Here is a 27,058-nt window from a genome sequence, read left to right as displayed (position 1 = left end):
CATTTAATAAAAAAGGTATTAACTAGTCTGGTTTCCTTAATTAATCTCGTGTTGGCAGAGTCCCTTAGATGCAAAGGTAAAATTGTCAACCCAGCAGATGTTTCATATAAGGTATGAAACATCTGGTTGATATATTTATTACACATGACAAAATAAGATAATGAGCATGAGACCATTGGTCTGTGAGCCGCATCTGACTGTGGTCAGAGCAGGAGGTGGAGCTAGTTTATCTTTATGTGAGTTTATTGACACACCAGATACATTTAGAGGTTTGAGAGAAGAAGAGTATTTGTTCTCAGTTATTAAATTTTTCTTATCAGCCATTCAAACATAGGATATAGCTGTAGTTCTCAGGCCTGATACTGTGGTGAAATCTGTAATTTGTTTTTCATCTGCTATTTAAATTTAGGATATTGAAAGTAACTAAACTGTACATTAAATCCAGTGGAGCAGAAAGCCAAACTGTTTGCATTTAAATTGAAATGTAGGTTGAGTTGACCTATAATATTGCATAAAAATGTAAATGAAGCACCTCAATTTCACTCTAATGCTATATTTAGGTAAAACTAGCTCTTTCCCACAACTTTCATGCAATACTGTTCAAATATGTTGAGCCATCTCTATTTTTTCCCTTTCTCCCAAGGGCCAGGTTTTCTAACTCATTTTAACAGATTGCCTTTTTGATTCAGAAAAGTGTTGGAAACTTTCTGAGGTTTTATTTCTTATGGACATAATCTTTTCTTCTTCTTCGAAAACATTTTCATTGAAGGACATTATCTGACTATCTTGCTCAAGAAACCAGTTAGAGATAATCCGACATGAGGTTTTGCTTCTGTCTGTTTCTTTCTGACCCCTGGCAGCAAAAGGACTTTTCCATCCAAACTACTGCTATTCACTGGGTTATTTAAATATTCTCTATAAACCTTAGAGTTGGTTGTGTGTAAAATCCCAGTAGATTAGCAGTTTCAGCTTCGCCCATCTGGCACCAACAACCATGCCATATTCAAAGACAATGAAGCCTCTTTCTTTCCCAGTTTCTACTGCAGCAAGTCTTCTTCAACATGCCTAGATTGGCTGACTCTTGTTGTGTTAACAAGCAATTTTTATAAAAAAAAACATACATTATATTTTAGACGTTCATCTATTTTTTTTGCCAAGTTTTGAGTTTTCAGAAAAAATTTTTGGTGCTGAAATATTGTTTTATAAGATTAAAAAAAAAAAAAAATCTCTGGTATTTTTCATAAATTCAACCAAAGTAATTAGAGCCAACAGTGTCTTGGAGTCAGGCTGCCAGAAGCAAAATCCATAAAGTGTGTTGAGTTTTTACTCCTAAATGAGTCAATTAACAAACAAAAAGTCTTCGTCTGAAAATGGACAGGGATTGAACTGAATATAAATAAAAAGTCTAGAGAAAAACTTTGAAAGGCCTCCAGAAACCATTCAGAAAGGATTCTCCAAACCCTGGAGAACCATCGATTACTAAAACTTTTAAATAGGCAATTCATTATAAAAAATGGAGTCGTTAAATATTTCAAAACTATTTATAATAGAGGTGGGTAAAAAGCTATTTTTACGTTGACAAGTTTGGATCATGAACACTTTCAAAGAATACAAGAATATCTCTCTACTTGGAAGCAAAATATTAAGAAACAAGGACAGACTCAAGACTTTTGCACAATACTCTGCCCCATGTTCGACTGTCACAGAAATCACAGCGTAGCACAGGTAATTGCAATGTGTGTCGCTCATATTGTTTTCACATTTCCTCTGAAGGGATGCATTACTGTATCAAGCAATTTAAATTATAGCAGCTGAGAAATTTGAGCAAATATAACCCTGAACTGTACGTGGATCTTGGCTGCACTGCCAAGCAGGGAGTTATTCACACAGAGGCATGAGCATGCCAACAACAACAAGCCACTGCTATATAATTTTCAGAGTGTCTAGTCTGCTGCAGGAGTCTGTTTGGCATCCGGAGCGACTATGACCATGTCAGGGCTGCAGAGGCTATTATCCTGCACGGCCTGAAAGGAGCAGAAATGTAAGGTTGGCTGCACTTTGCAGTTGTTAAAGGAAGTCCTTTCCTGACTCTCCTGCTGTACAGTTTATAAATTAAAACAAGGAGCTGCGATTGTGACTCGCTCCTGCAGACTGATTTTCCTTTGATGGATGTGAACAGACTTCCAGAGCATTTGGGGAAGGAAGCTCGCCAACGTCAGAGTGTGGCTTTTTGACAGAAATATTTTTAATTACCAGGGATGCTGTTCTTGTCTAAGACTAATTAAATAAAATGAGCAACAGAAGGATCACCTGCTAAACTCTGACTGCATTAGATGTAGGAGGAGGAGGAGCGCAGCTGCAGACCCGCACCATGAAGCCTCCTCTGCTGCCAGGGAAGCCAGGTTTTCTGGATGGGAAATGTCTGAGGCGTCTGCAGTCCAGCTTGATTCAGCGTCGTTTGATAGAGCCAGGAGATTTGTCCAACAGCTCAGAGCACAAATTACAACTCGATGAAACAAGCTGACCACGATGTTGGGCCTTCTGCTGCTCCTCCATCATGCCGTTTCCTCTGAAACACATTATAGATGCTTTGTTGAACAATCAAGAGTTTATTCTGCCTGGCTTTAGAGGATAGTGGGCTGGAAGTTTATTAGCATTAGTAATCTCCTTTCAGAAGAGTTTCTAAATGTGGAATAAGTGAACGTATTTCACGTTTAAATCGTGCAATCAGATTATACAAAAAATAAAGGGAAAGCCTGACAAAAGTATTCTTGCTTTTAAACCATTTTTGTCTTATTGCAAATATAAATGTCAGTTCAATTAATTGAGTTGTTTTGTGGTTGGTCGAATTCATGTGTAATATATGATTTTCAAAATCTGACATGTGGGGCAGATTTCAATCAATACAAAACCATTTTTACTGCAATTAGGTAAAAATACTTTAGAGGTATTTTTACCTAAGCTGCCCTTTAGCAGGGCAGCTTCACTGTCCCTGCTAAAGAGAACCTGTCCCACAGCATGATGGTGCCATCACCACCTTCGTTCACATGTTTGTCGTGTTCCCTACATGGCTTTTATCAGATTTTTTCTTGTCAGATCTGCTAGGAGCAACAGGTTATTTACCTGAGGTCTGCAGCTCCTCCAGAGTTGCTATTAGCCACCTGGCTGCTCTAATTATTGCTCTCTGTGCTCAGCCTGTTCGGTTTAGATGAGAGGCCTTTTTCTGACCAGTTTACAGAAATTAAACTGAGATTGGTTATGTTGATCTTTATTTAGAGGTACAGTTAACCCTCTGTATTCACAGCGGTTAGGAACCACAGCTGCCTGCAAATCACAAAAATCTGCGAACTTGAAAACACTTTCTAAAACATTAACTGCGTATTTTAATAGTTTAAACACCAAGCATATCTTAATATTCAGTAGTATGCACTGTGGAAAATATTTTAGTATTACTACAGAAGCTAGCATCCTTATCTTCCTGTCTATCTTGGGTCTCGGCCAATCAGGTGCCAATGAGAATGAATATTGCTCCTGGATTGGCTGCTCTGCAAATTAAAGTCAGTAGCATATCAGCTAGCTTTGTGTCGAGGTTTTTCAGCTTCCTAAGCTGCATTTTCTTTAGAATATTTTAGATGTGCTCTACGAAAATTCCACAAATAATTTGGAGTTACTTCGCCCAGAGAAATCTCTGAATGCTGAATTGCTAGTAGGCAGAGGGTGTTAAGCATTTTTTATATAAAAAGAAGAGAACAGGTATATTATTTTTCTTTTTACTTCTTAATTATGCTGCTCTGTCACATGAAGCCCCAAGAAAGTCCTTGCTTAAAATATGAGCAAATATTGAAAGGTTTAAGTAGCACTTATATGTTTGCAATGCTCTGTAAATCTGAAACAAAAGCATCTTCTCAATCTAAAACAAGAGAAAAAGTCCAATATTGCAATTTTACAGACTTTTTAAAGGGCAGTTTGTTGGTTATGTTAGCCACTGTGTGTAGCCAGTAACTCTTGATGTAAATGACGTCTGATGAGATCTTTGTATCTCAGTGTGTTTGTCCCAGTGCCTAAATTACCCTCATATTACTGAATCATGAGGCGATAACTAAAAACACATCACCAATTTTTATTCCTGTAATAACATTATCCCTTTCTCTTTGTTTTTACTAAATGGATGCAATTTAGAAATTATAGAAGCAGGACTATGTTAAAACAAATTTTCACCAAGCCTTCTTGAGCTAAAATGGTGCTATAAATGCATTCTCATTTGGCGTCTTCTCTTTGTTTACACTACAAATTACAGCAGCCCGGTGGAAAATGTTGCTCCTGGCATTAATCCAGCCCCACTTTCAGCAGACAGACTGGGCCAACGAGAAAATTACTTGTGCTTAACTCTCCACATTCATCCTTTTCTTACAGGAAGACCTGCAGCAGTTGATCCTCATGCCTCTCCCAAATGTTGCCATACTGGGGCAGGACCCCCTAACAGGTACGAGATAACAAGATGATCCTATCAGTGGCGTGTCTCTCAGCCTCCAGAAACTCATTATTTCATGCACGAGTCCGTATCTGGGCGATCTATGAAGCACATTAAGGTGATAATGATGGGGGGGGAGGACTGTGGAGCAGGGTGGAGATGATGATGATGATGATGATGATGATAATGAGGATGATGACAGTTATTTCTGTGTCCTCAGAGGCAGCTGTGGAAGAGCTGCGGAGACTGCTGCTGCTCTTACTGGGATGTGCAGTGCAGGTGATCACACGCACACACACACGCACACGCACACCCACCCCCACACACACACACACACATAATGGGAGGTAATTACATAAATAATGCTTTTAGATATGTATCACAAACTTCTTTCCTATTAAAAATTGCCTTAATGGGGATTTTTTTTAGGGCTGCAACTAATTAATTATTTTGGTAATTTGTTATTCTGTCGATTATTCTGATGACAAATTGGATAAAAAAAAAAAAATTAGATGCATATTTTTTTATTTAACCACTTATGTTTATTTTATGCTGTATTAGAAATGCATAAAAATGCAACTAAACATATAATTCAATTATTTTCTTTTAAATAAGAAAATTTGGAGAATGCTTGATCATTTTAGCAACGGATGCAGCTAAAAAAACCTAAAACTTCTGACATCAATATACAGCTCAGCCGTCTATACTGGGTCGGGTTGATCTGTTGATTATATTTTGCTAATTAATATTTGGATAGAAAAAAGTGATTAGAAGGAGATTTTTTTTGAGAATTTGTAGTAGGTAATACTACAGCTATGCCACTTGTTCTGTGAAGAACATATATATAGACAAATTTTTATTTAATTTTTTAAATCTTAAATGCAAAATATAATTACTGCTTCTACTGTGTTGTTCTTTCAACAAATGGCCTTTACTCCAGTTAATAATTAATCGATTACTAAATTAGCTGACATTTATTTTAATAATCAATTAATCTGATTGTTTCAGTCTCAACATTTTTTTAAGCTTTTATTTTTTGCTTATATCGAAGGTTCCTGGATTCAACTTAGACCAAAGCGAAAAAGAGTTGTTTCAATTGACGTATTAAAATCACTGCACTGAAAATGTGCAATTACCTTAAGCCTCCACTTGCTTCACTCAGGAAGTGATTGGAAATAATTCACCTGGCACAATTAGCCTGGCGCTTCTCATCCTTGGAAGTTTCTTCTCTTCTTCTCCACAGAAATATTCAAGCTCATCTCCAGGACTTTCACAGTTTCCCTGATTATTCTTTCCTGAAGCCATTTGTGCTTCTTCTTGGCAGCTTGCTCTGCGTTGCTGAAGGGAACTCAGGATCTCTGCCATGGTGATAAGTGTTAAAGCCAGAGTGATAAGCCAGGAAGTCTGTTGACGGTTCCAAACTTGAATCAGTGGCGGCATCTGAGCCTTGGGACACTGAAGAAATGTTCCCCCGATCATTACCTCCACATGTCGACACACACAGAGCTTTTTTACTTTCATACGACGGTTGTGTTTAGACATAGTTCTGTTTAGATTAGTTATTTCTCTTTTCCACCTTTTTTTTTGGTGGAAAAAAAGATACAAAACAATTCGCTTCCAATTAAAGGCCAAATGAACGAGTCATATGTTTCTTCCTGTGCTGTTTTAAGAAGAAGAGTCTCTGAAGATTACAGAGATTTTGAAGCCAGAGATGAGGGGCGAAACAGAAACATTAATGAAGTCGATCTACTATCGTAAATAGCTGTGATGCTTTCAAAGCTTTTAAATGCAGGAATTTTTAATTACCTGACAAAATGTTGCAATAAACGGCTTTTTCGTCTCTGATCTAAAGGAATCCATCCCAAGGATTCATACACGGTTCAATGGTGTGTGAATCCAGGCACCATGTAATTTGAAATTTTTATGATCTGAAAGCATTTTCCACTTTTACTGAAGCTTGTTTTTTTTGGTCTTTTAGAAAGAAGCTATTTTTTATGAATTCCTAAGCCTGCATATTCTTTTGTATCTGTATCAGATGTCCTTTTTTTATCTTAGCCTCTATAATTGCTGGTTTTGTGTGATGTACAACCCAAAATTTTTAAATTACTTATTCAGTAGAACCTTCAGCTGACTAAATAATACGAGCCGTACCTCATGGGGATTGCTTTTTTCCAAATACAAATCACATTTGTGCGTGCACTTCATTCCTCCTCATCATTTTTTTTTTTTGCAGTGTGAGAACAAGGAGACCTTCATCCAGCAGATCCAATCTCTGGACATCGAGACTCAGGCAGCCATTGCCATCTGTATTCAGCAGGTAAGTGAAGAAGATGTGTGAAATAAATCAGATGCAATCCTTCCTAAAAAAATAAAAGGTTTTCGCTGGGGTATATTTTGTCCTGGGGAGACTTTCTAAAGAACACATTTGTCCCTAAATAATATATTGCACAGTATTTCTGTGGTGTCTGCCTGTAGGCAAAGAGAGCTGGATTATTATTCCTCTTTCTGATGCTACAAGTAAGTGTGAAAATGAGCTAGTTGTCATTCTGCCGGCTGCCTTGTCGAGACCTCTGGCTGCCCCCTGGTGATGGATCTTCCACCCGTCATGTCCACCTCTCCACCTCCACCTCTGTCACATCACCGCTTCATCTTTTCTTGCTTTTTGTCATTCTCTCTCGTCTGTTAAAGCATAAATGCCACTTGGCTCCCTCTTTGAAAACACCCCTTCCATTAATAATTGCCAGCTTCACAAAAACAGCATGCTGAATACCAGTGTGGCTGAATTTCAGGAACAGCATGTAGCCCACCAGCCTTTTTATTGCCAAAGTTTTCAGCCTAATAAATCACAGAGGTGAGAAGTGCTCCTCCTGCGTAGATGGATGCATCCCCTGCTTCCTGCTCATATGGCCTCCACCCGCGAACCTCTCAAAGCCATCAACATGATCATTAGTTTTGCATGCATGAGTCGAGCCAGGCAGAATGGAAAATTTACTTGTTTCTAATCTACGCAGATGCTTGGTATTCAACGCACACTCGCTCTGCCTGGAGGGTTTGTTCCCTGATCTGCTGGTTGGATCAGACTTACATTGATTTTTATCGCAGAAACCTGAAGAACTGTCCTTGCTGCAGGTGACTCAGGATCCAAGAGTGGTGCTGCCTCTTCAGTGGGAGGAGCTGGTGGAGGCAGAAGGTGTAGAGCTACAGCTGGTCTTCAGCTCCATGGCCAAGCAAATCCAGAGCCTGCTGGCACAGAGAGACACACACCTGGAGGTTCGTATGGTCACGAATCGAGAAATAATTACCTCCTTCCAGGAGAAAATCTGGGTGAGAACATCCAGGCTTGCATATCAACTAATGCACAGAATTATTATTACCATTATATAATTAGATTTTAAGAGAAAAATGGATGAAAAACCCAGATTTGATTTATAGAAACATGTTTGTTAAATATAACAGTGGACAGCTGAAATTAATTAGCCCTGCAAAGTTTAACTGATTAAAACCAAAAAGTATATACTCTGAAAAAAGTAAAAATAGTTTATCATCATCATCATCATCATTTATAAAGAGCCTCAACAGCTGAAACAAAGTGCTGAACGTCAGAGATGAATAAGATAAAAATAAACATCAAATAAAATGACAAAACGAAACACAACAATGTGAAGGAATTAAAAACTTAAAACAATACTACTAGGCAGCACTCTGCAGGATGTTGTGATGTCATGATGAGGAAATTGATTAAGTTGTCCAAATTTATTAAAAGCATGTGCATATCCACTTGTGAAGAGACTTTGTGGAAAACTGTGGCTTGAGAAATTAAGCAAAGTACAAGCAGAAATATATTTGGAAAAAAGTCCAAAAAATATTTCTAAATAGTTATATGGAAGATGAAACGTATACACAAATGGTTAGATATGTTTAGATAAATATAGTATAAAATTAGGTTTTCTATGCAGGATATATTTGACATAGATATGCATTATTTGAAGTATTCAAACTGAAACATCCATAATCAATATAAAGCTATAAAAACAATATACAAAATATCTTCTCACTTGCTTTTGAACAAGTAGATATAATGATAATTCTTACATGGCAAAACATTAATTTAGTGTTTTTTATTGTTTTTTTAAAAATTATTTTCAAAGGCTGTGCATGTCCAAACATCAGCTTGTCTTTGCTGCATTATTGTTTGTTATTGAGAAGTCATTCCTCAAGAGCTCCAACAAAGATTATTTTAAATGGTTTAGTTTGCTCCTCTGCATGTTATCAAATTCTCCAGGAACACGCTAACTACCCATTTCTTTGATTCAGGTGTGTTTAAAAAGGGAAACATTTAAAACATGCAGGACGCCAGTAAGGCTGATCAGCCGATACTTACATGTGAAACCAATCTTATCCTTTGATCTTATCCACTGATCTTATCTGTTTCCGCAAACTGCCACTGTCCCCTTTTGCTCTGCTGTGAAAGACGGACAGACTGACAGACCCGCCCACCAGGTCACATCTAAACTTTTCACGTAGACGGGACCTGAGTCTGTCCTCTAGCCAATTCCAACATGTGAAGTTGGAACAAATTTGTACTTTTTCACAGATATTGCTCAATATTTTTTCAACGAAACAAGATTTATTGTGAGTTTAATAACCAACGTTGACAGTGTAGCTTGAAAGAAATTAATCATGGAAATTTGAATCTTCAGATATTTTAAAGATCGGTAATCGGACATGAAACTACAACTTGTACCCCCCCTGACACCTTCCAGACGTATTTGGACACTTTCTGTTTTTTGCTGGTTAAAAGAGTTTCAGAGTTTTTTAGCTGCTGTTTTCCTCAATAGACACAATCTTTGAAATGCCTCAGCCTCACTCTTTCCTCGATGCATTTAGGTGTCGATTTATAATAATAGTGTCTGTAATCCATGCTAGAAGTGTGTAATTTTAGAAGGTGAGAACCTGACTTTGTACTTACATAAGAAGAGATGAAGCCTTTGTTTTCACACACTTCCACCTTATTTAGAAATGCATTAATTTCACATTCTGTGGAGTTTCTTTTGGTACCTAGTGTGTGATTCTGAGAGTGTGATTCTCCTCAATCGCAGGACATATTTACATTTATTTGCATAGTTAAATGGAGGCATGTCTGGTGTTAGGGCATCTCCAATTCAACATATTTCAGGATATACAAAGGAAAGGCATTGATTCCTGCCAGCCCAGCCAGCAGTAACCTTTTCAGGAAGAGAGTGTGATGCTCCAGTACGTAGGACAGACCATCTGGTCTTCTGTTTTAAAACAAAACAAAGAAGAAAACAGTGAAAAGGCGTGTCGGCCGTAGCAAACCCGCAGTGTCCACAGCTCCTTTGTTTTTCAGAAACATTGTGGTTTACATAAACTTTTCACCTTAAGGGGAGGACTTTTATGGATAAAAAGGAGCCATTTCCTCCACCATAAAGGTGAAGTCCTAAAATAAAAAACATGAAATAAAAAGCTAAAACAAATGTAGTTGTATTTATATTTAGTAAGGTATCTCTCACTCCCATTGCTCTCTGGGTGCTGTTAGTGTGTCATCACTTCCTTCTGTCATTGTGGTAAACAGAGCATTTCCTGTGTATGTGCAAAATAAAAATAACCTTGGTAAATATAGAGCTTACTAAATGAACTTGATCAAAGCATTTGCAAATGCTAAATATAAACCGTTATTTAAAAATCAATATAATTTGTAATAAGCAAATGAAAAATATACAGTGCTGTCTGCATGGTGAGTTTAAATACTAAAAATATAAAATGTTATTTTGTAAATACATTTTTTTTTTGTCTGCCTTAAAACTTTCTGTAGAAAAAGCGTTTTGAGACTTGGTGTAAGCAACACCGTTATGTTTTTCTAAGCTAATTTAATCTGTAATTTATTCTAACTTTCTGTGAATTTAGACATATTTCACATCTCTAAACCTGCCAATATTTTGCAGAAATCTTTTTATGCTGCATTAAATGAAGTCTTAAGGACGTTTTTAGATAGTTTTTTTTCCTTCTTCCTCAGAGGATAGCAGAGTTGTGTCAGGAGCGTGAAACCCACGGCGATTCAACGCAGACGGCGCTGGGGGGCCACCTTGATGATCCACCGCAGAGTCTGGCCCTCCAGCTGGCCGACAGCAAGGCCAAACTCCGCCGCCTCAAACAACAACTGTGAGTGTTTGTGTGCTTTCCAACAAATCTTACATTCCCCATAAGAAGAAGTGCTGTTTTTTGGGTTAGAGGTTGAGTTTAGGGTGTGAAATGAGTAAGTGGTCATTTTTAGCATAAGGGTTAGGCTATAGAAATTAATGAAAAATGAATGTAAGCCAGTGTAAAGACAGAAAATATAGTGTGTGGGTGTGTGTGTGTGTGTAAGAAAAGCCCTGGAGAACCTTTAGTAAAGTTGTCATAAAGGTCAGCGTTAATGATGTGCAAATTTTGTCTCTCCTCTCAATGCACAAAAATGACTTGTTACTCAGCAACAAGTCGGGTTCTTGGTGTAACAATCTAATATCCACTGTGTATTAAAATTATCCAAAGGTCAAAGTTCAGCTAAAAGTCGCAAGTTATAATTTCAGGTTTTTTTTATGTCTTTCCTGCTCACATTATGTGCTTTATTCTTGTACTTTTTGCTTCAGCTATCAGAGATCTGACCATAAGGCAGCATCAGAAAGATAAGACGTGCAGCTCTGAGAGTTTTCTGTTTTTTTGTTTTTTTTTCAGGGAAGACAAAGGTGATCAGATTTTGGATTACAAGCAGGAGATTCAGACGATGGAGGATCAGCTGAAGAAACTACAAAAAGAGGTTCGAAGACGTACCACGGTCTGGATATATACAGAAAAAATAAAAGATCTATTTTTTATCCCTGATACTGATCTGAGTCATTTATCAGTAAAGCCTCTGCTGATAGTCACAATTAAAATTGAAATTAGTAGAGGCTCAAGCTACTTTGGCGCCTTAGGTGGGATTATAGTTTCACATTTAACAAGTCCACATGAATTAACTGTTAAAATTATAAAACATTTGGCTGTTTGAAAATGCAAACTATAAATAATTTGCCTGGCCTGCAGGAGAATGATAGAAAACAACTTTAGTTTAGGAGTAGAAAAGAACTACTGTCCTGTAACAATTGAATGTAAAACATGAGCATTTTTAATTTAAACTCTTCCTAAAGTCCTTATTTCTTTGCTGTTGTGCTGCAGAGCAATTCATCAAATTATGTAAACCATACCTTTGTTTTTTTGGCACTATCAGCAAGTCGACTTGAGAGCAAATATATCAACTAGTTCTGAAACTACAGAAGAAGAAACTTGTAGAAAAACTTCATGCAATGGCAATCTATCCTTAAAAATAAAAAAAAACCTAGGTCTTGTTTTTTGCTCTGTAAAAATGTCACAAAGAATGCATTTTATCATCTGGAGGACATTGCCAGAGTTCGACCATTTCTCTCAGTCCGGCTCAGAGACACTAATATCTACTTTTATAACATGTCAAATTGATTACTGTAATGCTCTGATGACTGATCTTCCTATGAAAAGCCACAGCTCCACTGCAGTTATTACAAAACTAAGCTGCAAAAATGCTGACTTGGATTAAAATGAGAACTTTAATGTCGCTGCAGCGACTACATGGGCTTGGTAGAATCAACGTGAAGATACTCTCACTGGTTTGAAATACATGTTACGTTGCAGTCTCTCACCTCGGATAACTTACCTAGTTTATAAATGGGAGATATCCCAGTAACACTTCACCTGAAAGCTGTAAACATTCCTTTAAATTAGAATCTGCTGGGAATGGAGACATTCAGGCGCTGTGCTCACAGTCAAAGGCACATTTTCTTCTTCTTGCATCATACTCTGCTTTGGGTTTTCTGCACATCCTCCCATGATCAATGCTCAACCCAGTTTGCTGTGTGTGATTCTGTATTTTGTGTTCCTCCAGAACCGTTCTCTGCAGAACGAGGTGAGGGGAATGCGCACGCTGCGGGACGAGCTGGACTGCGCCCGGGAGCGAGCTTCACGGACCGAGCAGCTTCAGGTTGAGCTGCAGAGCTGCAAGCACAGACTGCGCAGCCTGGAGCTGACTCGCACTCAGCTGAAGGTACAAACACAAACAAAGTGCTAGCATGCATCACATTAAAACTGGTTGCAGTCCCAGCCAAAATGGGGATATAAAAACATTCAATAAAGCATTTCTGTAACCCTGTAATTTTTCTTACAGGAAGTGGTAATATGAATATAATCAGAGAAACTCGCATCAAAAAGATCTCAAATTAAACTCACCTTGGAATAGCTAATATCCGACAGTAAAAAGTGTCATTTAATCTTATTATTATTCCCTCTTACGGCCCTCAGTGTTTCACTCAAAAGCGAGCATGAGCAACTATGAAATCCAAAGCCATAGAACAAGATTATACTGCGTGATGTCATCTGGATTTATAGCTCAGAGCTGCTTCGTTGACGAGGAGGAGTAGGAGTTTGCCTCTAGTCGCTGGAACTTTTACAACCAAATGAAATTTATTCTGAACTAGCTGAAATGTTCTGGGGCAGAAAATGTCCTCACATCCTTGTAAAACATCTCCTGGTGTCCTCACTGTCACCTTCTCTTACTTATTTGATTCATTCTCCCTTCTGGCTACGTCCTTGCACTTGTTAGTTTATCCAGTTTGTAGTGAAATAAATGCCACAAATTCCAGCTGAACGCTTGTCAAAGCAAAAGCTAAATTAATAGTTGAATTTGTAAATATTAACTCATGAGCTGTGACTCTAAATGAGTAATTAAACGTTTTTCTGCGGTGTTGTTTTTGGGACTCATCCTTTCATTGTTGTCTCTACAAGGTTGGTAAACAAAAGGACACACTTCAATTAAAAGAGGTTGAAATTATTTAGAACCACCATTAGAAATATTATCTTACTGAGTTTGTGTAAGAAAATAAATTAAATTTCTTTTCTGTAAGGATGAATGAACAGCTTCTAGTCCTGCCACACTGCTGCGAATATGTTTCATTTTGACAGACGGAGTTTCAGCTCTGTAAAAAATTAAATGATCAGTTTCTCTGCTTTACTTTTAATAGGTATATGTTTGAGTAAAATGAACATTGTTCTTTTATTTTATGAACTACTGACAACATGTCTCAGAAATTCCAAACAAAAATTTTGTATTTATTTGCAGAAAATGAGAAATGATCAAAATAATGAAAAAGATGTAGTGCCTTCACACCTCAAATAATGCAAAGAAAACAAGTTCATATTCATTTAGAAACTACAATATTATTTTTTTAACTCAGGAAGAGTTCAGAAATCAATGTTTGGTGGAAGAACCAGGAGGTTCAGTGCAGTCCTCTCTTAATGTTTTCCAGAGCTGCACGACACAATAGGAAATAATGCTATAGCGTTCACAATTTGATCGTGAAAGAAGCTGGACAGTCTACCATGCAATGATATTTTTGATATCATCACTTTCCTAAAATAACTTTTGTGAAAAGTGATTTTGGCAACAAAATTCCTCACTTCTTTTTTTTCCAAAAGATAATATATGCAAAAAAAAAAAAAAGAAGATCACTCTTGGCTAAAAATGACTTAGGAAGGCGACGATATGTGAAACATTTTGACTCCATGAGCGACGCAGATTTTCTACGATTATCACAAATATCTGGCATTCCTACAAAATGTATCACAACGGACTCAAATATCTGAGTAAGGATAGTGAACGTGATGTCATGGTTCATTGTTCACTCACCTCAGGTTGTTGGACGCTTGAAACTGGCGTGACGACCTACTTTGTGGTTTCCCTACAAATAATTATCTGACCATTTGCGTGACCACAGAGCATTGATGATCAAATGATCCCTAAGCATGGATAAATAAAATTAAAAGGAGAGAAGTAATGCTGATGTGTCATAAATAACGAGCTCTGTCTGTCCTGACGCAGCACCAACATTTTTACTACACTTACAGTATTCAGAGCAAATCAAAACCGACACAAATACTTCTAAGATTTGTCAGAACTTAATCTTCCACAAAATGCCTTTCATTTTACTTTTTACTTTTCAGCAGCATGACAGAAGCATGAATATAGAAGATTTTCTACAGTGAAAACCTGAGAGTGACTTTTCCCCATTCCAGACTACATTTGCTTTCCTTTGAAATTAGTGTAAAATATATTCCATAGCCGATATCAGCTTTTGAGAGTTTTTTCATTCAATTTGGTGTCAGACGGGCGAATAGTTCCCATGCCGTGGAATTGAAATTTTCCCTGCATTTCTGCAGACTTTTGCTCTTGTTGCTCCTGTATAAGAGCAGGATTGCTCCTCATGTTGCTGTAAATATCTCTTTCTATACCGTGAAGCAGAGCGTATCCCCATGTCATCTGATGCTGACAAGCTAACATTCTCCAGATGTGGTTCGGTTCTGAGATAAGAATCCACCTACGTAGAGGTTCAGACTCCCCTGCAATGAATTCGGAATAATAAAAAAAAGGGCATCAATGCACAGATGGAGACATTTTCCTCAGTTCTGTCTCTGCTCTTGTTACCTCTCATGGTGAAGCATTTCCTTGAAAAATACCTCAGCAGAGGGGAATTCTTCTGGGGCGTTGAAAAAAAATCAGATCCCTCGCTGAATCTTCTTCCTGTCAAACTTTGACTCTAAAGTAACTTTTTTCTTAATTATAATCACAACTCAAATATGGTTGTTAATTTTTCTGTCAATAAATCATATGATCATAAAGATGAACCAAAAAAAAAATTTCAAATTTAGATTGAAAATAATTTGATTCAACACAGACGGAAATGAGACACAAAGGAATTGCACAATGAATATCAATTTATATACATTGTACTAATAACAATCTCAGTAATTATTAAAAAAATCTTCTTTGTTGAATTAAATAATCTTTATTTTATAGCAATAACACTAGATCACTCCGGAACAATGATATTACTTCCAGTTGCTAAATAAAAGCTTATTTTGTGAACCATATTATTTTTCAAATTGCATCAAATATATTACATACATAAAAAACACAATCATTTTATAAAATGCTTTCAAATTTAAATTATTATGATAATAGAACAAATTAATTTCAGTATAGTAGAGCTTCCAGCATATAAAACAATTAAATAATTTTAAGCCTATTTGCTAATTTGAATTTATTTGTTTTATTGAATTTATTTGTTTTTAGTCTAGACAGCCTCTGTTGCAACAGACAGAATAAAAAAATCATTCTAATATTTCAAGATAATTTCTGCAGCACATCTAATAAAGACCATAAATCTCTTGGTCTCTATGCGCTGTAATGATAATGTCACAAATGGACTTTTTAATTTAAACACTGGGAGATTTAGCTGTAACAGCATCGTTGCTTTCAGCTGCTCTAAACATCAGAAGTGTTGCGTTAGAGTAGACCTCTGAGATCAACAGATTGAAAGTCTAACCTTCTTACTCTAATGTGCACAAACCCACGTTTAGAAAACCTCGGTTTATTTCTAGAGGTTTTTTTTTTAGCTATTTGCTTTGATGATCTCACAGTCAGGTTAGTTCAGGATTAGCCAGATATCCTGGATATGCTGGGCTTTATGGTCCAGTTTAGTGGTTTTACTTTGATGTAGTAATCTCGCTTCAAGATGTTTAAAAGCGTTTAAGCTGTAAAATCTTTATGGAGCCACTGAAGAGTCCAAATAAGGTAGCGAAAACACGGCACAAGTTTTATAATCTGCCCACATTTTGTTCATACATCTCAAAATTTTTCAAAAGTTCTCTTTGTAAAAGAAGTAAGAAACCTTTAGGTAAATACGGATACTTACATTTAGGACGGATCAGTTAGATTTTATTCTGAAATTATGTGATGGGCCAACAAAAGCTGCACATAATTGTAACAGGAACGTCCTACCTCATTTTCTAAATTTCTGTACTAATATAAACATCTAAAAAGTATGAGAGCCATCTGTGTTCATCCATCCTGAGTTCATGCTTTGCAAAGCCACATTTCTCTGCAGCTGCAAAGTCTCTAAAATAGGGATAGCCCATACTCAAAGATAATCTTAGGTTTCAGTAAGGGCAAAAATAGGACGCGTTTCAACTACATTATGTCGTTAGCTTGTAGCCAAATCGCTTTTGTTTTTTACTTATTTTTAATTTTTCTATTAATGTTGAAAACTGTTGTAAAAATGTGACTAATTTCTCTTCAACAACAGCATTTAACACAAACTTTGTGTGGATTTTGCACAAGAAACTCCTGTAAATTGTATCAGAGGTTGTTGCAATTTTATAAAATGTGAAAAATATATTGTAGCTAGCACTTCATTTTGGTAAACTAGAAGCACTCTGTCTGTGACCCCTCTTTCAGGAGCAGCAACATCTGTGTTCAGCGCTACAGGAAACCAAAAGTCTTCTAGAAGAACAGCTGGCAGATTCTCGGGCGCGTTGCTCCTCCATACGGGAGCTGGAGAAGGACAATCTTCTTCTGCGTCAGAGGATCATGGACGTGGAGGCGGTGGGTGGAGCTGTTGCTCTAGTGTTAAAGTTCGTTCGACATGCCAATAATGCAGGATTTCCAATGATTCCTGAAAGTTTGATGTAAGATTTCAGTTTCTTTAGTAACGTCTGCATGGCGCACCGTTTCTGTTTTGATGTGAAGGAGCGGGACACTGAAAGGCAGCGGGTTGACGAGCTGCTGGAGATGAACATGAGCCTGGAGGCAGACCTAAGGCAAAGGAGCACGTCAAAGGGAGGTGTTTCCCCCACGAATGTCACCATCCATCAGCGGTTTCTGCAATCAGAACTGGACTCTGATGAGGAGCTCTGCGAGCTGATAGGTTAGAAAACCCGTCTTTCTATTCCCCAACATGTACCGCAGTTTTATGAACTGATGCCTTTCTCATTAAAATCCCAGTTGCTTGTAATTTCATTTTTTATTTCATCATGTGTCACGGTCCTTTGTTTGTTCCTGCTGTCTCAGATCAGAAGCCGCTGAGCGTGGAAGTGGGTGAGGCTTCAGCGCTGCGGCTGCTAGGAGCAGAACAGGAAAACGCAGAGCTGAGGAGGAGACTGGAGGAGCTGCAGGCCCAGCAGGAGGTCAGGGTTCAGAAATTCAACATAAATAACCCATCACTGCTCCCCTGCCGCTCTAATATTACTAGTGCCACATTGAGCTACGTAGAGGATGATGGGATGTGGAAGTGTTAACTGCCTGTGCTCCTTTACTGCAGGCTGATTCCCCCGATGCCAAAGATGAGCTGGCCTGCCTCGAGGTGGAACATCAGAAAACACTCAGGGAGGTGAGCGGAGAGGAGAGGAGAGGTTCACAATCACTTTGTCCTTCAGTTTGGATGTCACTCCGACTGGAGTCAGAGACGAGTCTCTGCCAAAAACACACACAGAGAAAATGTCACATTACTTCTCAAAAAAATCATTTTTCACTTAAAAAGACACCTTAACACCTACTACATTTATAAAAGTGATATTCTGTGCACTTTGGAGCTATGATGGTTTACAGTGAAGCCCCAACGTTTTTGGAGGGGATTTATTTTCTTCTTTTCCATTACAAAATTATGTTGTACTACCTCATGATTTACTCAAGCATGATTTTCACAAGTCATTTGACTTTGTAGTTTTACTTTTTCCACATTTTGAAATATGTTTTTACATTTCAACTATTTCCACCTTTTAAGCATTTTGCCCCTCCCCCATCATTTCGACTTTATTATTGATTTCCTACTTTTTCTCTTGTGCTTTCAGCTTCTTTATCATCATTTTCAGTTTAATTTTAAACAAAAAAATTCTTCTAATTTCTTTTTTTCCCCTCTAAGTGACCATAAAACCCTGTAGTCTTCCTGTACTTGAGCAGCAGTTCAAGATGGAGGTGGGACTGCATCAAGAATCGTCTCTAAGCCCCTTCCTGTTTGCGTTGGTGGCAGACAGGCGGACAGATGTTAGTCTAACATCTGGACTATGATGTTTGCAGATGACATTAATTTACCACCTGCAATAGACCTTCATGATATTTTTATTCAGCAGTGATTTTAATAGATGTGATTTTGCCCATTCACTTTCATATTGTTGACTCATGACCTCTGACCTTAACTCACCCAGAGGCCTGTTTGCTTCAGATGTTGTTCTAGGTTGTTATGACTTCCTAGATGAGTTGTCAGTGCACTCTTGGAGTAAATTTGGTAGCTTAGCCACACCTGGGAAGGGTCGTCACTGTCATGTTTTCTCTATTTAAGGATAAGGAGTCCTAGATTGGCCTCATTAACTTTGTTTCTCATTTGTTCCTGAATTTCTTTAGAAAAAAACAAACTTTCATGTTGTCAGACAGGTTACAATGTGATTAATCAGAAGTATTTATGATGTAACATAGTTAGGTTACTTTGAATATACATTAAAAATGAAATCATCTTTTGATTCAGGACATTTTGTAGGATTATTTAGTTGCAAAAGAAAATGCCAAAAAACTAAAGAAATCAGCCTTAAGCTCAATAATCATAGCCTTGGATACTTCCACAGCGAACACAGTCAGCTGAAAGTTTGTGGAACATCTCTTAAAATCTGCAAAGCATGTAATTAATGTATATCAGAAATAATATCTGTTTGATACGGACAGGTTAATGATAGTTGTATGTTTTTGCCCTCTGTGCAACGCCATGGTGGGTTTGAATGGAAGCAATCAAGATGCGATTGAAGACTTTCTACTTCTATTGACGAGAAGTTTAAGAACAGAAAGAAATGCATTCTGACTCATCATCGTCGTCGTCGTCTGTTAAGAAATTATCTGTATTTTTAAGAAGCACTTGAAAGAAAAATGAAAGTCTAGACTTCAATCATGTCTTGATTGCTGCATTTCGAATGTGAACCTGATGAAAACGACATCACTGGCCCAAATACAAACCAACCATTAGTGTCAAACGGTATGAAGGAGAAAATCACTCATCTAACAGGGCTATTGGTGGAAACAGTGATTAATACTACAGTTTGCCTTTGTATGACAAATGGATATGGTAATTTGATGTACTATGTCTACAGCAGCCGCATCAGCTGTTTTGGATCGATGCTGTTGGACCTGTCAAATTAATAAAATGAATCATGTTCGCTTTGATGTTTAAAGCCTGTTTTTCTAATACTATTTTCTGCTTCGTTCTGCTTTTTAGGTTATTTATGATGAGATTCTTATTCCTCTATTTATATGTTAAATCATTTGGTTTAATTTCCCATTATGGCATTGTAAAGAGATGGAGAAAACCTTTTTTCTGCTTCACCAAAGACTCAAAGCTTTAAAGTGCTATTAAAATTTCTCTCATCTTCCATTTTTCAGGCCCAAAACTTGAAGAATGAAAATGGCACTCTGAAGCAGCGGCTGGAGGAGCTGCTGAGGGAGTTTCAACACCTTCAAGAGAAGAGGAAGGAGGAAGGTGTGAAGAAGCTGGGCCGAGAAAAGGAGAAGGAGGAAGAGGAGGGGGAGGCGGTGAGAGGAGTCCAGGGCTCTGAAAGCAGCAGGGGAGAAGGGGAAGGACGGGTGAGGCTGATGGAGGAGAGGGAGAAAAGGGGAGAAATCATAGGGACACGGCGGGAAGCAGGAGTGGGTGAAGAGGGTCTTCATGTTCAAGTGGGAAAAGGCGAAGTCTGTGATGAGGACATCCAGAGCAAATGGAGGGGCGAGGCTGAAGGTGGACAGAAAGAACTGGAAAAACAAGAGAAAGAACCAAAGATTCAAAACGCTGGATCAGAGGCCGTACAGCATCCCATTGACGATAACGCCGAGACCGCAGAGACTCACCAGGACGCGTGTTCCTCCTCCGGGCCTGACTTGGCGCTCCTGACGAGCCGATTCCAGGAGGTGCAGGAGGAGGCTGACCGGCAGGCGAAGTCAGCCCAGGAGCTGCGATCAAAGCTGGGGGAGCAAAGCAGGAAGACGTGGGAGGCCGAGCAGAAGTTGGTGCTGGTGGAGGCCGAGCTGCAGCGCCTGAAGAAAGCTGGAGAGAGTCTGATGGAGGCTCGCCGGCATATAGAGGTACGTAATGAGAAGTCTACAGGTCTGTCAATGAATATATTCATACAATCCAATTAAAGGTTATTAAAAACTAAACAAATAACTTAATTTAGGTTATGTCTCACACCAGTGTAAAACCTAGCACCCTCTACCATTATTATCACCGCTGCTAAAAATGATTAAAATCGACTTTATTGTGTCTTACATCAGGTTGTAATGTTATTCAGTCAGCTAAAACATACCTGGAGTTTTGTTTTGACTCTTTCATTCATGTTTGAAAAATCCTTGAATTTCCAGTGGCAACCATTCAGGAAGCAAAACCACTTTTTCTCACCAAGGGCAACCTATTTTCACAAAGCTCCTCCTTAAAGCTGCAGTTTCCTGCCTCACAGACCAACCACCCTGCACACCTCCTTCTTTCTGCTCCTTCAGACTAGCGGCAGCAGCAATTGGCAAACATTTGGTGGAACTGTGCCTTTGCTGAGCTCATTATACGAGCTACTTCTCAGTGAAACACTCCAAAGAACGGTTGTGAGTGTCATAAAGCAGAAATGTTGCAGTGATGGGCTAAAGGCGGAGTGTCAAAAAGAGCAGGAGCTTCTTAAAGAGACAGAGGACCAATTTCAAGGTGTTAAATTGTGAAGTCAAATTTCTATTAAGTTATGTTTGACATATACAGCTTTTTAATAACAAACTTGATTGTGCAGTTAAATGGCACTATGTGCCTGGAAAGTACACAAGAGGGTCCCTTTTAATTAAACATAACTTTCATTGCTGTAGCAAAATGTCACACTGGAAGATTCAGAAAATCCACCCTTTAATTCGACTGGGAAAGAAAAACTTTTAGATGCATCTCTGCTCAAACAACTGAATCAAATGACTAAATTATTCTCTCATGTCATGGAGCTCTGCACTCATTCATTTCATTCGAGTGTGCAGGACACTGGATGCATCTAAAAGTTGCAGAACGTAACTCTTCAGGACTGGAGTTGGAGACCCTGCATAGAACAACCTGGTTGTAGTCGTGTTGATGTGCACTTCCCACAGACCTAAAGGTTGAAAATGCTGTTCTCAAAAAAGATTCAACATGTCTGAAACACAATATTGTTACCAAGAACATGTTTTCACGTTATAACTGGGTCATCATGAGGTTTTCTGCACCACACAATTAGCTTAGGTTACAGCATCAAACGAAGTGTTAGTGGAGAGGAGAAACAGACTTCACTGAAGGTGATGAGTAAATCAATATCAGTCAGGATGAAGAGACCGAGTCCATAAGTGAGGTTAGTTATGCTGAGGAAGAGGAGGAGGAAGCACAGAAGGGATGGTTGGTGATATGTTGTTGTGGCCGCTGCATGTTTTAAACTGATTGTGAAACCAACTTGATGAAAAACAGATTTTGACACATTACTGCTGTTGTTTAATCCCAAACGCAGTGCAGCATTCAACCTACAATTAGCTGTTTAAAGATTATATTGTGATTGACAAATATTAGGATAGTCATAACTGAACTGTGCAGACATTTTAGTGATACAATATAAAGTTTTTATGTTTTTTTATTTATATTGACATAATTCCTGCAGAGAACTACAAAAATGACAGAAAACTTAATGTTTTCTGTCATTTCTGTCAGTTACATTAAAACTTAAGGTACTTAATGTTTTAATGAGGTGTGATAATTTAATCTGCAAAAGACCAGCATGTTATTCTTAATCTGGTGGGTCTAAATGAACACATTTGTATGATCTTGACACTTTAAATAATTAGAGGCATAGATTTGGTAACATTTAAAGATGAGGCTGAGGTGATAAATGGGGAATTCTGATGTCAAAGAAATTGACATACTACGAAAAATAGAGTAAAAAATTGACTCAAAAATGAAAAACATGACTAAATGTTAGGTCAAGAAGTCAAGAACCAAGGAGTCAAAAACAGACAGTGTCAGGGAACAAAACAAACAAAAAATGTTCTGCAAAAGCAGAATATGCAGCAAAATTACTAAAACTTTAGAGGAGGAACCTAAGAAAACAGGGAGGATAATTGTGACATGGTAACCACGGCAACACGAGGTATCAGCGAAAGCAAACAGGAAACTTTTAACTGCAGAGGAAGAAGGAAAAACTGATTTTTCAAAATAAAACAGGAAGTAAAGTGAAAAAAACTGAAACCAAAACTCTGACAGAACAGAAAACATAAAATTGAAACCCAGAGTTAGAACCTTGTTTGGAAATCTCCCCTCTGGCCTGGCCTCCTGGCTCCCCCTTGCCGTAGCATTTGTGTTGTACCTCATCAATCTCAAGTTGTGATAGCTGTTGCCGTTTGTGGATGTAGGAACACTGAGCTACTAGTTTTTTACAGTTAGTGTTGACTGGGGATGTCAGAGTAACCATTCCTCCCACGTTTCTTTCTATGCAGCGCCTCTGACTAGGGTTACATGAGTAGTAACATTCCAACAGATCCATGTTTTCACCTCTCGCCCATTTCCGTCTTGTTCCAGTAGCCCATTTTTCATCAAGGTGCTCTGGTTCCCCAGCGCCTGACGCAGACCTTGTCTGGTCAGGCGGCGTCTGAAGCGGAACTGTGTGTCACATAATATTTATTCAAATAAACAGCCATGAATTGTTACAAATGCCAAAAAATGCTCCCCAACTGAAAACTCCAAAATATAAAATTTAAAAAGTATTGCATCAAAAGGACTGCAAAGATACTGTAACTGCAATTGTTCAGAGTAAGATGACACAACTACCATAAAGGATAAATTAAATTTAAAGGTTTTTTGGGGGGGTTTGCAAACATATATGGCTGACCTGGTCTATCCTAGAGAACTGAGATGTGATGATTCCTGCAGGTCCTTCAGTCGGAGGGTCTGAACATGGAGGAGGAGCTGTGCCGCCTGCGGAGCCAAGCGGAGCTCCACCGGATGCAGACCACGGTCATCGCCACCCTGGAGGGGGAGCGGGCGGCGCTGGAGAGAGACAGGGACACGCTGCGCAGCACGGTGGACGCCCTGCGAGCCGCCCAGCGAAAGGTCAGGAGCAGACAAGACTTGGATGGAGCCAAGCTGATTGTTTTTGTTTTTTTTTGTTCAAACTACTGTAATCATAAAGAAGTTTTGTATAATATAACACATTATTTTAGTATAAAGTTCTCAGCTGCAATACCTAAATAAGAAACACATGAACTCAGAGCAGAAATCCTTGTCACTTCAGTTTTTCAACATGATTTTATTTAAAAATGAAACCTAAAACTAGCTTGTTCAGACATTCTGCATCAGCAGAATGAAGTCTCAGTGAATATGTTTAATGTCCTATTTGCAGTAAAATTTCAGGACATGAGTAAAGCTGCAAGTTAAGGAAAAGAGCACTGCATAGTCAGCATTAAAGAAATACCATAAAACAAGGTTGGTGAACACCTTCTGCACAGAAAGAGCTGTTAATGATTCGTTTTCTGATCTTCCTCCATGTCACATTGATTCTTTTTAAAAAAAGAATCCAGCTTCTTTGTGTTCATGCCATTTTTACAGCCAATTAACACCACGTTTATTCAAGTTTTAAGTTTTCCAAGACAAATATTTTATGATTTGACATCATTGAACATAAAAAGAAAGCTTGCTCTCCTTTTTTAGATGTCAGTATAGTCAATGAGTTCATGGTCTTCTTGGATGCTGTGATTTCCTGCCAGAAACTAAATGCAGCTGCTTCCCGCAATATCAGAGCCACGCGGATCCTTGGCCTCTTTGGTTTATGAATTAAATAACATTAGTTGTACATCTGCATAGTCAGTTCGAAAATAAAAATTTGTACGTTTGAATATTTGATGATTCACTCCGTGAAACGGAAAAAGCCATGTACGACCCTACATCTTGACCACAGCAGCAGAGACTTTGAGCTCCTGGGGTTTAAATCGGTGAATGTTAAATGAAACATGAAGTGCACTCTACTTCCCTGAGCTTCAGGCCTGAATTTAACCCAAATGGAAAAATGACTTCTTGTCCTGTCTCTTTTTTCATGTGTGAGCTCACTGAGCTATTCTGTGTGATGATAATGTAGTTTAGCTCAGAAACTGTTTAGACTGCAACAAACACTAAGGATCACTGAAGCTAGCCTTCTCTCCAACCAGGACGTGCATTTCTGTAGATCCCACACATCCTGGACACAAACTGTTTATACTTTTACCTTGAGGTTGGCCCTATAGAATGCTATTTACTAGAACGAACCACTGCAAACTCAGTTTGTTCCCCCAGGCTGTCTCTTTAATGCTTACATTGAGACTATACATATTTACATGAATTCAACCTTGTCTTTTCTTCTTCTTCCAGATTTATAGACTTATATTTGAATCTCTGTACATTGAGAGCAAAGTAGAACCAAAGTCAAATTCCCTGTTTTCATATACAAAAATGGCAAATGTAGCTGATTCTGAACTAAAGCTTAAACCGATATATTGATCTTTGATGCTGCTGCAGAAAAGTTGTAGTTTTTGTTGTTAAATTTAAATCTTAAACCAGAGGATTATTAAACAAACTTCAGAATAACAGAAATCCTAGTAATCCCTTGGTGATCTAGTATCTATAATTTAGCTTTGAACATAATTTTGTTAAACATTTAAATTCAATTTAGTTTATTTGTATTCAATTCACAACAAATGTCATCTCCAGGAACTTTACAGAAAAAAATAATTTAAATTCAATCACACATATATTCCAATTGATCCTAGCTCTCAAATAGTTCACTAAGCTCAATAACACATTAAATAAAACTTTTTTCCTCATATTTTCTTATATTGGACAGAAGCAGACATTCCTCCAAATAAATTGCTAGCGGTCTGTTGTATGTAAACATAAAAGCTAAATTTTAATCGTCTTCTAATATGAGAAGCTCATGGTTTATGGAGCTCCATGTAGTTTTATCTGGGTTTTTTTATTCATGACTTCTGTCTTAACTGTAGTTTATCATCTTGATCACAGTCAGGTTTGTCAAGAGACTCAGTCATGTTGGTTATCTCTAGCTAGATCAAATAGTTTCTTGCTTCATCTGTCCAGAAAGTAATAAACTGGCGTCATTAATCCATCCGTCTTCTGCCGTCAGACTGACCAGCTGGAGCTCACCATCCAGACTCTGAGAGCGGAGCTGGAGCGTCAGGGCCGCAGTCTGGAGACCTCGCGGCGTCGGGAGGAGCAGCTGGAGGCGGAGCTTCACGAGGCCGCCCTGGAAGCAAAGTCTCTGGTCCGAGCGCGCGACCAGGCGCTGCTGGAGGCCTCGCGGCTGGAGCAGGAGAAGGACTTGTGCCAGTCGGAGCTGGACGGCGAGCGGAAGGAAGGCCGTCAAGAGAGAGAGGGAGGCGGCGAGACTCAGGCAGCAGCTGGAGAGCACGACCTTGGCTCTGGAGCACAGCAACCAGAGAGCGTGTGCCCTGGACGCTGAACACAGGTGCACTCGTATTTAACCTTCATTCTGCAATTAACTTTTACAAGACATCAGAGAGCGCGGCTTGGTTGCGCCGTGCCGTTATCTGTAATGTGGAATCCTCAGTCAACCCTCCTCTGACCCGTGTTCCTGCTGTGTGTGTAGACGTGTGTGTCAGCAGCTGACTGAGTCCAAGGAGCTCAGCGCTCGGCTGCAGGACCTGGAGAAAAAGCTCAGCTCTCGACTGAGCAGCATGGAGGAGGTGAGGCAGCAGCTGCAGGAGCAGCATGCAGAAGCTCTGGCCAAGATCAGCTCACTGTCTCAGGTGTGTTTTTGAAAAAAGGCTCACGTTATACCCATAGTTCTGCTGCACAAGGTGAATATGCACTCTGAATTTACCTGAACAAAACAAATTCACTGCCAAAGAATTGGAGTTTTAAACATGCATCACACTCAAAGAGCAAAAGGAAAAGTTGCATAGAGAAAAGCGAGGGTTTCCCCCAGTACAGACGACTGTAAAACCGAGGGGGATGGGATTCCTCTGTGGGTCATAAAACCCCTCAACAGGGGGTCCAGAAATAATCTCCAGGAATTAAAATGAATGCAAAATTTATTGCTAATTGCATATTTTTCTGTTAATTGTTACAAGACAGAAAAAGACATTAGTTACAAATCCATATAACTGTTACAATGGTTGTTGTGATTGTCATTATCCCAATGCTTAATTAGCATATTAACTCACTTCGACCTGTAAAAGTTGAGGTTATTAGTTTTTATGACTATAATTTCTGTGCTGCAAGCTGGAAAACTTGGAATTGCTGCATTTGTGCACAAATGAGATGAAACTGCTGTTTGATGCTGTCATAAACGTACACAACAGAGAGAGAAAATTCACAAACTGATAGTTATAGATCCCAAAAATACACTCCTCCTCAGTAAATAGATGAAGTATAGCCCTTTTAAATGTTGTTAAGACTGAGGGTGACATGCTTCCTTTTTTAGTTTATTGTTTGCAACAACATAATAATCTTTTTCATTATTGTATTTGGAACAAAATTATGTTTTATCCATCATCAATAATATTTATAATGATCACTCATTGCATGACTGTATTAACAATTAATAAAAAAAAATGTGCGTATTTTGCTGCCAGATTCTAAATTAATCACAAAATAATTTAAATATTGC

The 27,058-nt window shown here is 38.4% G+C and overlaps 1 protein-coding gene across 1 annotated transcript in view; it reads left to right on the top strand.

The window, feature by feature from the left end:
- Positions 1-27,058, top strand: part of ccdc88b (coiled-coil domain containing 88B) — a 58,059-nt gene that overhangs the window by 6,600 nt on the left and 24,401 nt on the right. Inside the window, 16 exon segments of the mRNA XM_032555440.1 lie at positions 4,414-4,483; positions 4,692-4,750; positions 6,705-6,788; positions 7,601-7,741; positions 10,506-10,651; positions 11,204-11,285; positions 12,423-12,581; positions 16,827-16,973; positions 17,118-17,295; positions 17,439-17,554; positions 17,689-17,757; positions 19,791-20,486; positions 23,314-23,493; positions 25,553-25,792; positions 25,794-25,894; positions 26,036-26,195. Coding sequence (XP_032411331.1) covers positions 4,414-4,483; positions 4,692-4,750; positions 6,705-6,788; positions 7,601-7,741; positions 10,506-10,651; positions 11,204-11,285; positions 12,423-12,581; positions 16,827-16,973; positions 17,118-17,295; positions 17,439-17,554; positions 17,689-17,757; positions 19,791-20,486; positions 23,314-23,493; positions 25,553-25,792; positions 25,794-25,894; positions 26,036-26,195 — 2,628 coding nt within the window.

Source organism: Xiphophorus hellerii, chromosome 23, assembly GCF_003331165.1.
Source record: "Xiphophorus hellerii strain 12219 chromosome 23, Xiphophorus_hellerii-4.1, whole genome shotgun sequence".
In the NCBI taxonomy this organism is placed as follows: Eukaryota; Metazoa; Chordata; class Actinopteri; order Cyprinodontiformes; family Poeciliidae; genus Xiphophorus; species Xiphophorus hellerii.
Note: the sequence above shows the minus strand (reverse complement) of the source record. Positions and strands in the feature narration are given on the sequence as shown.